The sequence below is a fragment of the Oncorhynchus kisutch genome, unplaced genomic scaffold (assembly GCF_002021735.2).
Source record: "Oncorhynchus kisutch isolate 150728-3 unplaced genomic scaffold, Okis_V2 scaffold3610, whole genome shotgun sequence".
In the NCBI taxonomy this organism is placed as follows: Eukaryota; Metazoa; Chordata; class Actinopteri; order Salmoniformes; family Salmonidae; genus Oncorhynchus; species Oncorhynchus kisutch.
Window position 1 is genome coordinate 218,366 of NW_022265555.1, and position 11,449 is coordinate 229,814.

General features: G+C 41.9%; 2 protein-coding genes across 3 annotated transcripts in view; one reads left to right on the forward strand and one right to left on the reverse strand.

Moving 5' to 3' along the window:
• The window catches only part of LOC109883528 (collagen alpha-2(V) chain-like), a 46,947-nt gene extending 44,270 nt beyond the window's left edge, over window positions 1-2,677 (forward strand). The window contains 1 exon segment of the mRNA XM_031820728.1: window positions 1,721-2,677. Coding sequence (XP_031676588.1) covers window positions 1,721-1,867 — 147 coding nt within the window. The 3' untranslated portion in view covers window positions 1,868-2,677.
• A 136-nt stretch (window positions 2,678-2,813) lies between these two features.
• Window positions 2,814-9,591, reverse strand: LOC116371737 (beta-1,4-galactosyltransferase galt-1-like). Of its 2 annotated transcripts, XM_031820730.1 has the most exons (3): window positions 9,276-9,591; window positions 5,259-5,436; window positions 2,814-5,041 (listed from the first exon to the last, which is right to left on the reverse strand). In XM_031820730.1, the coding sequence occupies exons 2-3, from the start codon at window positions 5,411-5,413 to the stop codon at window positions 3,670-3,672; spliced, it is 1,527 nt and encodes a 508-aa protein (XP_031676590.1). In that variant the 5' UTR covers window positions 5,414-5,436; window positions 9,276-9,591; the 3' UTR covers window positions 2,814-3,669. The 2 variants fall into 2 exon arrangements, with proteins under 2 accessions (XP_031676590.1, XP_031676589.1); XM_031820729.1 differs by lacking the exon at window positions 9,276-9,591 and having other exon boundaries at window positions 5,259-5,601.
• Between the last annotated feature and the right edge of the window lie 1,858 nt (window positions 9,592-11,449).

The window sequence follows — 11,449 nt, forward strand, 5'->3', positions numbered from 1 at the left end:
GCCGACTTGTCAGAAAGGTGGTGCCATGCTGAAAGCCACTGAGCTCTTCAGTAAGTCCATTCTGCTGCCAATGTTTGTCTATGGAGATTGCATGGCTCTGTCCTCGATTTCATACAGCAATGGGTTTGGCTGAAATAGCCGAATCCACAAATTTGAAGGGGTGTCCACATACTTCTGTATATAGTGTACCTCCCTACTTACTATGGCTGTTGCGGTGGCCCTATTACCGCCACACTGGCGGTCATGACAGCAGTAAAATTCAGCTTGACTGTTGAGTCATGGTAATATTCTCTTATGCACTCTGGACATGCATTAGGAGTACCCAACTCGCTAACTATCATCACGTCCTAATCGCTAATGGCCTGGTACTCAGGGCTCTATTGTCCCTCCATCAGGTCCTAATGGCCTGGTACTCAGGGCTCTATTGTCTCTCTATCAGGTCCTAATGGTCTGGTACTCAGGGCTCTATTGTCCCTGCATAAGGTCCTAATGGTCTGGTACTCAGGGCTCTATTGTCCCTCCATCAGGTTCTAATGGTCTGGTACTCAGGGCTCTATTGTCTCTCCATCAGGTCCTAATGGTCTGGTACTCAGGGCTCTATTGTCCCTGCATAAGGTCCTAATGGTCTGGTACTCAGGGCTCTATTGTCCCTCCATCAGGTTCTAATGGTCTGGTACTCAGGAATCTATTGTCCCTCCATCAGGTTCTAATGGTCTGGTACTCAGGGCTCTATTGTCCCTCCATCAGGTCCTAATGGTCTGGTACTCAGGGCTCTTGTCTCTACATAAGGTCCTAATGGTCTGGTACTCAGGGCTCTATTGTCCCTCCATCAGGTCCTAATGGTCTGGTACTCAGGGCTCTATTGTCCCTCCATCAGGTCCTAATGGTCTGGTACTCAGGGCTCTATTGTTCCTCCATAAGGTCCTAATGGTCTGGTACTCAGGGCTCTATTGTCCCTCCATCAGGTTCTAATGGTCTGGTACTCAGGGCTCTATTGTCCCTCCATCAGGTCCTAATGGTCTGGTACTCAGGGCTCTTGTCTCTGCATAAGGTCCTAATGGTCTGGTACTCAGGGCTCTATTGTCCCTCCACCAGGTCCTAATGGTCTGGTACTCAGGGCTCTATTGTCCCTCCAACCACTCTGACATCAATGCAAATGCTCGAAAATCACATAAAAAAAAATATAAAAACAGTATGTGCTTTTAAAAGTCACCACACGGTGATTGAAAAAATGTCATGACCGCCACAGCCCTACTACCTATCTATACCTACCTGCCTGCCTACCTACCTAGCTGCCTACCTACCTAGCTACCTACTTACCTACCTACCCGCCCACCCGCCCGACCCCCACGCTACCATCTACCTACATGCGTTGTTGAATGTTTGAATCAGGTGTGCCAAAGTTGGTCTGGGAAGTGGGAACAAAAGCCCACCCACCCTGTCTTTTAGTATTGTATAATGAACTAGTGCTAAAGCAGCAGCTACTCTTCCTGGGGTCCACACAACACATAAAACATCATATAATACAGAACATTAAGAGACATCACAAGGACAGAACTACATACATTTAAAATAAGTATACAAGCTTTCATACATGTCTGCCTTCATAATCATCTGAGTATGTGGTTCTGTCCTATTGTTTACTTGTTTACGTTGTATAGGACAATGAGTTGAATTCAGAGGTATAGCTACAGTATGTCTTCTTCTCCTGTGTCTGCAGAAATCGAATGGAGAGTGGGGCAAGACTGTGATTGAGTACAGAACTCAGACGCCAGCCAGACTACCTATCGTAGACTTGGCCCCCATGGACATAGGCAAGGAGGATCAGGAGTTTGGCCTGGACATCGGCCCTGTGTGTTTCTCCTAAACCCAACACACATGGACAGATGGATGGATTTATTTAACCTTATGAGGAGTGATTATTTTTTAGAACGCCATCCTCAATCCTGTTCCAAGAGGCAATCTGGATTTCAGACAACAAAAAAACACTCACTTTTAAGTTACATTCTTAAAGAATCAATGGCTATATATCACTCATTTCAAAGATTGCCCCTTGAAGAATTAGGTTTCAGTTCGATAACTAATAATGAACAACAACCCCTTGTGATGTCATCAATTAGAATCGGTAGGAATGTTGTTGTCCATTCTCCTCCAAAGGGTTAAACATTCCCAAGACTCTTGGACTACCTGCTGAAGCAATCAGCTTTGTACATAAAGGCAGGGCGGAGAAACTACAGTGCTACTAAAATATTTATTGCTTCTTTCCAAGAAACAACTAAAGTTGTTAGTGCAATGGTACTGGTAGTAATTACTATTGAGGAATGCAGGTGAATTGTATTAAGAAGATTGTATCATAATGGATTTTCAGGGCCTGAAGGTTTCAGCTTGTTGAAAACATGACAATTCATGGATCTTAAGTGTCAGTGCTGTACGACGTTCCATTATACATGTCTTTACCAGTTTCTCAGTGAATGCCACTAAATTGATATACTGGCACTTGATGTAGAGACAAAACAACAACAATTCTATTCCTTTTTCTAATGTAAATGCAACATAAGAATGTCAATTGCTCTTCACACGTTTATTATTCCTGTTTATTACTGATATTATGATATTTTCTTCTGTCGACTGATGGTGTTACACCCAATAAAATGAATCTCGTGCCCCTTTCAGTCAATCTGCTTTAAGGTTCAGGTCAAGATGAATAAAACAAATACCTTCCCATTTAATAAGTGTTTGAATTACACAGGGGCGCAACTTTGATTTTAGAAGTGGGGGGGACATAATATTTAAATTTCTTTAGCAATTTCAGAAGGTGGGGGACATGTCCCCCCCGTCCCCAGTGAAAGTTGCACCCCTGGAATTACAAATTGGGGAGATTTCACCAATTAGAAAAGAGAGACATAATCCCAGAAGGAAAAATTAACAAGAGCACAAACTATTTATGTTTGATTTCTTTATTCAAATACTGTCAAATGTGTAATTAAAGAAGGATATAATGACAGTTTACATATAAATCCTAATCCTAGTTTGGAGGGATATAGATGCTCTTCCTTGATTATCATCTATACAGGTGTGCTCTAATATATTGGCACACTTGCAAGATTCAATATTTCTTTAAAAAAATAAGTGAAAAACCATTTGGTGTTCACACGTGTATTTTTTTGATTTATAACTGCACAGGACCAAGAAAAAAAAATTATAAACTGAAATTTCGATTTTTCACTCAAATGACTAAAGGTGATAAATTGCAGGTGCCTACAGGGTCAAATTAGCCATTCAACCAGTTTTGACAATAGAGAGAAACCACAATATTCTGCTCTATTGCACTCCATTGTAAAGTGCAAGGGTGCCGTTAGAGCACAACGGTAGATGAACACGGCATCTTGATTTAAAAAAAAAAAATTATTTGTCATGCGTAATAAATCTTACAAGAGCTTTTACATGAAAGTCAGCATTAAAAACGGTAAGAAAGTTTAGAACAAGCAGTAACAATTATAGGCATAATTAATTAAGTTCAATTCCCCCAGGAAAAATGACCACACATCCAAACAAGAAGAAAAGTTCAGGTTTGAGTGGAACAACATAAACTGAAGATCAGAGGCAGGTAACAGTTCACTGTTTCTCTCATCTCTACCAAATGCAAAACATTGGAAAGCTTTTAACCAACTACAGTACTACACGCTCCCAAGGAGATGTCTGAATTCCTAATTTCTGTAAAACTTCATCGACAGAGGGAACAAGATAATCTCCAAATTCCCAGAGACTTCTGTCGAGGATCAGCTGCTCATTGGTCCAGCTTTCTCTCTGAGCCTTTTTCACCTGCATGATCTTACACACGTCGGACGGAACCCTGACAGAGTCCCCATAGCTCTGTGTCACCTCAAACATGGCCGTCTGCAGCACCAGACGGGGGTTGACCACCATCTTGTAGGAGCGGAAGGCGTCTTCAAGAACAAGCTCTCTGTAGACGTAGTCCAGCAGATCCACCCCCGGCGCCCTTCTCCGTGCGGAATGGTCTTGCGTAGCAGTACGGGCTGTGGCAGGGAAGAGGTGCGTCTCCATCAGGAACACGGCTGCGTCGGGGTGCTGCCTCTGCAGGTCCTCCATGAGGGGCAGAAGAGAGCTGTGTGAGGCCGGGACCAGGAGCTGATCAACGTCAGCCAGGAGGACGTACCGTGACCTGTACATGTTCCTGTAGATGCACTCGTTCATGATGGTCAGCTGGCCGTTGAGGTGAATATCCCCTTCCAGCTCCTGGGCCTTCCAGCCAGTAGAGGGCTTGAGGAAGTTGTTGATGGGCCAGCCAATCACCTCCAGAGTGCCCTCCTCTGCGTAGTACTGGAGGACCTTCTCCAGGTCAGGTCCACAGCTGGTGAGGTAGAGGACAACCCTCCGCACCCCCAGGAGCTTGTAAAACTCCATGGTCTGGACAAACTGTTGGACGTTGTTGTAGTCTCCAAACATGCTGGACATGCACATGGTGAGGTAAAAGGGGAAGTCCTCCTCCCGTCTCTCCCGGTTCTGGATGCTCAAAAATGTCTGGTTGAGGGAGTCCTGGATGTCGAGGGATGTGCCAAGAGTGATGTGTGTGGCGTTGCATCCTGGTTCTTCAAGGCAAAGCATGTCTGCGGCCACATACGGGTAACCATAGTGGACGCTGTGCGTTACGACAGCAGCTGGAGCGACCTGGGGGGCGTGTCCTGAGCAGCACAACACACAGTACAGAGACATGGGTCGGTCTCTGTTGACCATGGCAATGATGCGCGTGGCTCCCCCTTCCCTGTGGTCCTGGTATGCAGACACCATTAGATGAGTTGAACCCTTGACTGGTGTTATAGTCTCATTGGCTATGTGAAGAGGGCAGGTAGAGGGAACAGGGGGAGGAAGGGAGTGAGCTTGAGTAAAGTTGGTCCTGAAAGTCACCAATGGGGAAGACAGTGTGACAGATACTGTGACAGACAGACACAGGATGATCAAAATCACTTTCCATTTCTGACTCCTGGTTTGGTGCATGTCAGCCATTTGATCTATTGGAGACCTATAGGAGGATCATGTCACAATCAACAATCAACGATGATAACAACATCATCATCATCACAACATACTCACTATCCCTGTCATAAACAAAACATTGACAGGGATATTATCAGTGATGCACTGAACAATCAGACAGGGAAAATCAAGGCAAACTGGCTTTCAATCAGCTTAATCCATCTGGTCCCCCCAAACATATATCCTGATATCTCCATACTTACAAGTTGTCTGTGTGATCCTCCACCTCCTTGTCTGTTCTGTCAGTCAGTGGGGCTGTGGGGGAGTCTCTCATCTCTCTGTTGTCAGGAGTTTTAGGGGGGCAGTCAAGAGATTCAGGCTCTGGTCCAGATGACCGTGTTACTCTTCTTCTCAACATCTCCAGGAAAATGAAGGGGGGCTCTGGATGGCCAATCAACATAGGTTACATTACACTATAACTGCTGGGCCTCAAGGTCCCCCCTTTAAACTAATGAGCAGTCATTCTGACAGCAACATTCTAACAGTGTAATTAATACATGTTATATACAGCATGCTAAAGCCAAAATAATATTTTGGTTGTGTTTATGAAGGCCTTGGGTAACAACATTAGATTACCATTTTTATTTTATTTTAAATAACACAATAGCATTTTCATTAGTTTATTGGTAGTTTGTATGTAGTTAGTTTGTATGTACAAACTAAAAAACACAAACATTCAAGCATTACATCCATTTTATTTGTGGAGTGACTTTGTTAAAACTATGAAACAGAAAGTATGTGTTGGAACATGGTAACAGCTTATTTTTATAAAAACAAAATAAAAAGTAAAATACCTCAACCACCCAGACCACTCAAGACGCGCAGTCAAATGATGACAACATCAGTAGCCTAAGCATCATTATAAGGGCCAAGTGGCCTTGATAAATAGTGAAACTCAATAATGGCATTGTAATGAATATAAGTATCACACGACAGCAGTGAAAAATAGTCAATTATTGTCAGCTTGTGCTTGTGTGTATTCACCAATGGCATCAGTTGGATTTCATTTAGCTGTTATCCCTGGTTCTAACAGATGGCAAAATCGTCATAACTTTCACTTGCTTGTCACACTTTGACATACTTTGTTTGGTTGTAGTGTGTAAATGTCTCCTGTTTTCTCTTTATTGTGTCCCTGTCCCTTTGTCATTCTTCAGCACTTGTGGAGTGCAACGGCTGCCAAGGAGCCTTATTTTGGGCAAAGGGAGGGAGCTCCCATCTCACTTTGTTCATGGTGCCAGCCAGACTTGTTATCTTTGTAAGCAATTTGTTCGCCAACAAAGGAAGAAATTGTCCATAGTGACGATCCTCCCTTACCAAGGTAAGGTTCCATAAGCCTCATCACCACATTCTGACACTTGCTCACCTGCTGCCCGATGTTGATATTTTCCCAGATATTGAAAGCCATTCAACATGTAAAATTGCGCATGCTCTCACTGTGTAGCCTACTCCGAGTACAGACAGTTGATTTGACTTTTCTCTGCATAAAAGGCCTATTCTTATTGTTTGATATGGATTTAATAAGGAATTAAAGAAGAGGGATTATGAATGTGCTGAAACCTGTGTCATGATGTTGCCCTCTTTGAGTACATCGAGCACCATCCCCCGCTCTCTGCTTCTTCAACCAGACTGCTGTGGGCAGAGTGAGGTTGTAAATTCCCAAGGAAGACCCTGCCTCATGGACACACAGTTATAGAGAGTAGTTTTCATGGAGACAAAGGAAATCCTTCCACCTCACAGAACGTGAGGTATGAACAAATTTCATGTTTCAGAGAAAGTGTAAAAGATCAGTGAAGAATCCAGCTATGAACTGGTGCGTTTGTCACAATTTGGGAAGCTCAAGAGAGATGGTGTGGCCACATTACCATAACGCTGTTTATATAATAGCCTCAGATATGAGGTTTACATCTAATTGATGAATGAGTGAGGATGATACTGTTTGAATAATGGTGTAATATGATTGTGGACTGTTTAATGAAGGAAAATACAATTCCCTTTTGATTTGAACTAAATCAGAGGACTGCCCCTGAGCCCAGTTAGGGTAAGACATCCTGAGACAGCCCTCTTCTGTCATTCTGAATAAAACCCCACTTTGAGAAATTATCAGGAGACCATGTTTTTCTCCAGTAGGAGGGGGACTAAAGGTTGCAGACCATTGCTGAATCTTTTAACCATACCACGTGGTTAAAACTCTTAGACTATCGATGCCGACAGAATAAGAACAAGTCTTTGATACTAATTACAAGTCTGCAGCTAGGAATTCGGCATCATTGAACACGAAGAACGACAACCGCCGAAACATCCATTCTATAACGAATGTCACTCTGAACAATTCTATCTAACCACAACCGAGAGAGGGAGAGAGATGGACAATTCTGCAAAAGAAATGTACTTTTCACCAGCGATCAAGACGACACACTGAGCATAAATATATATATTGATTGCAATTGTTCCCGACTGAGTGAGCGTTCATGTGTAAGGATTAGCATTTCAATTGTTATAATTATTAACTCTGTAGTGACTTCTCAGTCGACCCCCCACTCCCCTTTTGTCAAACAAGCTGCGATGCCGGTTTAGCCCACTAGGGCACATTCTATCGTATTTATAATAATAATAATAATAATAATAATAGAATAATCGTATTCTTATTAATGATGATGATAGTAATAATAATAATAATATTGGACACAATAATAATAATAAAGCTCATTTCAATAGGTTTACATAAATGTAATACATTTCAATAGGCTATTCTTCATCATTTCAAAAGACTATTTTAATACATTGAAATATACATTTTAACCTGAATGTTTGAATCATAAAGTGCGAGTATGCACTCAATTCAATTTGGGGAATACAAATTCACAACTATTGAATTGAATTACAATTTATCTTGGCAAAACATTAAGATCAAGACACCTTTTGCCCACAATCAATTCATGATTTCTGACAATTAATCACAATTAAATTATTTAAATATGTACTGTTGGAGGAAATTATGGTTGAAATGACTAATTATGTATACATTCCAATCAGAACTGACTAGTATGATGTACTGTACATATATGAATTTTCTCTCTTGCTCCCATTCCCAATTGTATATAATGTAGTCAGGAGTTTAGTAACAATGACGGTCTGTTCCTTGTACAATCTCCAGGTGGCAGGGACGGACTATCTCCAGACTGTCTAGAATGCTGACTTATACTGACTGACCTTGACTTCAGGCGTGGAGCGAAGGCTCGAGAACTATAGGGCCTCTCTACCGGTGAAAGAGATAGAACATTTAGAAAACGCTGACGTCATTTTCAGTTTATAACCTGTGGAAAAATGTGTATGTGGCAGTACTCTCTTGTAATAAACGCTGTTACCTGACTTTTAAGACTGGTCTCGATCTATTTCATGCATAATTAATGAATTTACAACTCATTAATGAAATAGAGAGAGTGCGAATTTGGTTTTGGCTATAAAACATATAGGAATTTAGAATTCCTCTAACAGTACCCACCTTGAATACCAGCCTGGTCTCATAGACTAGCCGTAACATAGTAAATGTAAATCCGTAACACTAGAATGATATGTATTAGTATGATATGCTACGTTTTGTATGGTTACATAAGATAGGTTACTTAGAGCAATAACAAAAGTAGAGTGGTTGGTCGAGGTGGATGGGTAGGCATATAACACGACCGTCTAGAAACCCAAAGGATGTGAGCTCGAACCTCATCACATACAACTTTAGTGTTTTAGCTAATTAGCAACTTTTCAACTACTTACTACTTTTTAGCTACTTTGCATGTTAGCTAACCCTTCCCCAAACACTAACTTTAACCCTTTAACCTACTCATGAACTTAACCCTAACCTTGATCCCTAACTCTAACCCCTAGCCTAGCTAACATCAGCCAGATAGTTAACAGTAGCGAACTATATAGAATTTGTAGCATATCATACGTTCTGCAAATTTGTAACATATAGCACATTTTGCAGGTTCGTAACATATTGTACAGTTTGCAAAATCGTAACTTATAATACGAATTGTAATTTGTAACATACCATACAAAATGGGTGATGGACATCCACAATTTAATACATACCGCATGCTAAATAACATATCATGCTAAATGGCATGTCTCAGATATAAATACAGAATAACACAAAATGCTCTGAGACCAGGTTGTGAATATCACTCCTTACAACATTGGCCCTATGACAAATATGAACTTACTTTATTAAGCTCTTTCTCTTTGTTGTGATGTTGTGAGGCTTCTTGTGTAAATTCAACCGATGATCTGTAGTAGTCTGTAGGGCTGCACCGTATGTTCTACCTCTGTGTTAGATAAGTGAATGATAAGCATCTACTGTGGGACAACCTTTTGTGTCACAACAAGTGAAAGCAAGGTTCGGTTCAACATGGTCTGCCATGATTGAAAGTCATACACCCCTCCCTCCCCAAAACAGGGACTCCATGAGTGATGTGGCCACACCTATGAAGCTACTGTAGCGTGAGAGAAATATTTAGGTACAAGCATGCATGTACAAGTTATCAGGCCACTCCTTGTCATATTAAACAGAATGGAGAACAGACAATTTGATCCTGATTCAATAACCCTCACATCTATCCTCCAATTACAATGTATGGAACTCCATCACATGCTATTGCTTATGACGCTATAGTACTCACCCTAGCCTACTGTACTAGCCCACTTTATACAATGGGTTTTCCATCTGACTGCCAATCCACTGTCTCATCAGCCCAGCCAGGCAATTTATTACCTTGATCTCCACTATAAAAACCACCTAGACACTATTTCTTTTAGACTAACATTTAGTTATCAACAGTGGAGATTTGTATAAACCTTCTTGTCTGTCTCTCTGACATTTTCAACATTGTTTCAATATTCAAATTTGGTCTCCAGCTGTCCCATAGTAATGAACGTCTCGGGAGTTGGGATGAGACAGACAGGCAGGCAGCTTTTCTCAGCCAGTCGAAAACATGAATCAGCTTCATTTTTATGGATATACAGTGCTTTCAGAAAGTAATCAGAACTCTTGACTTTTTCCACATTTTGTTGCGTTACATTCTTATTCTTTCTCCCCTTGTCTCCTCCTCTAGTTACAACAATTTGAGGTCACAGGATAGGTCAAAACAAATCTGTGCAGACCAATGACAGGACATGAAGTAAGCCACAGAATATAATATGCACATTTTGCAGCCACTTTAATACACTTTTCTTGTGGCAATCCCAGCAGGAATCGACCCCCACAACCCTAGCATTGCAAGCGCCATGCTCTACCTGGTGAGCCACAGAGGACCACATGAGATGTTTGATAATGTTTGTTTGGGTGGAGGAAACACAATCAGAAGTTGATGGGGATATAATCATAGGGAGACCGACAGACAGTCTGTCATCATACTATAGTCCAGGACTCGAGTGAGACTCCGGCTAGTACTTGTAAGTCAAATCAAATCAAATCAAATTTATTTATATAGCCCTTCGTACATCAGCTGATATCTCAAAGTGCTGTACAGAAACCCAGCCTAAAACCCCAAACAGCAAGCAATGCAGGTGTAGAAGCACGGTGGCTAGGAAAAACTCCCTAGAAAGGCCAATACCTAGGAAGAAACCTAGAGAGGAACCAGGCTATGTGGGGTGGCCAGTCCTCTTCTGGCTGTGCCGGGTGGAGATTATAACAGAACATGGTCAAGATGTTCAATGTTCATAAATGACCAGCATGGTCGAATAATAATAAGGCAGAACAGTTGAAACTAGAGCAGCAGCACAGTCAGGTGGAAGTTGAAACTGGAGCAGCAGCATGGCCAGGTAGACTGGGGACAGCAAGGAGTCATCATGTCAGGTAGTTCTGGGGCATGGTCCTAGGGCTCAGGTCAGTTGAAACTGGAACAGCAGCATGGCCAGGTGGACTGGGGACAGCAAGGAGTCATCAGAGGACAGGCTTCTGACCAACTTTAGACTGAAGTCTGTTGACCAGTGACCACAACATTATTTTGGGCAAAGGGAGGGAGCTCCCATCTCACTTTGTTCATGGTGCCAGCCAGACTTGTTATCTTTGTAAGCAATTTGTTCGCCAACAAAGGAAGAAATTGTCCATAGTGACGATCCTCCCTTACCAAGGTAAGGTTCCATAAGCCTCATCACCACATTCTGACACTTGCTCACCTGCTGCCCGATGTTGATATTTTCCCAGATATTGAAAGCCATTCAACATGTAAAATTGCGCATGCTCTCACTGTGTAGCCTACTCCGAGTACAGACAGTTGATTTGACTTTTCTCTGCATAAAAGGCCTATTCTTATTGTTTGATATGGATTTAATAAGGAATTAAAGAAGAGGGATTATGAATGTGCTGAAACCTGTGTCATGATGTTGCCCTCTTTGA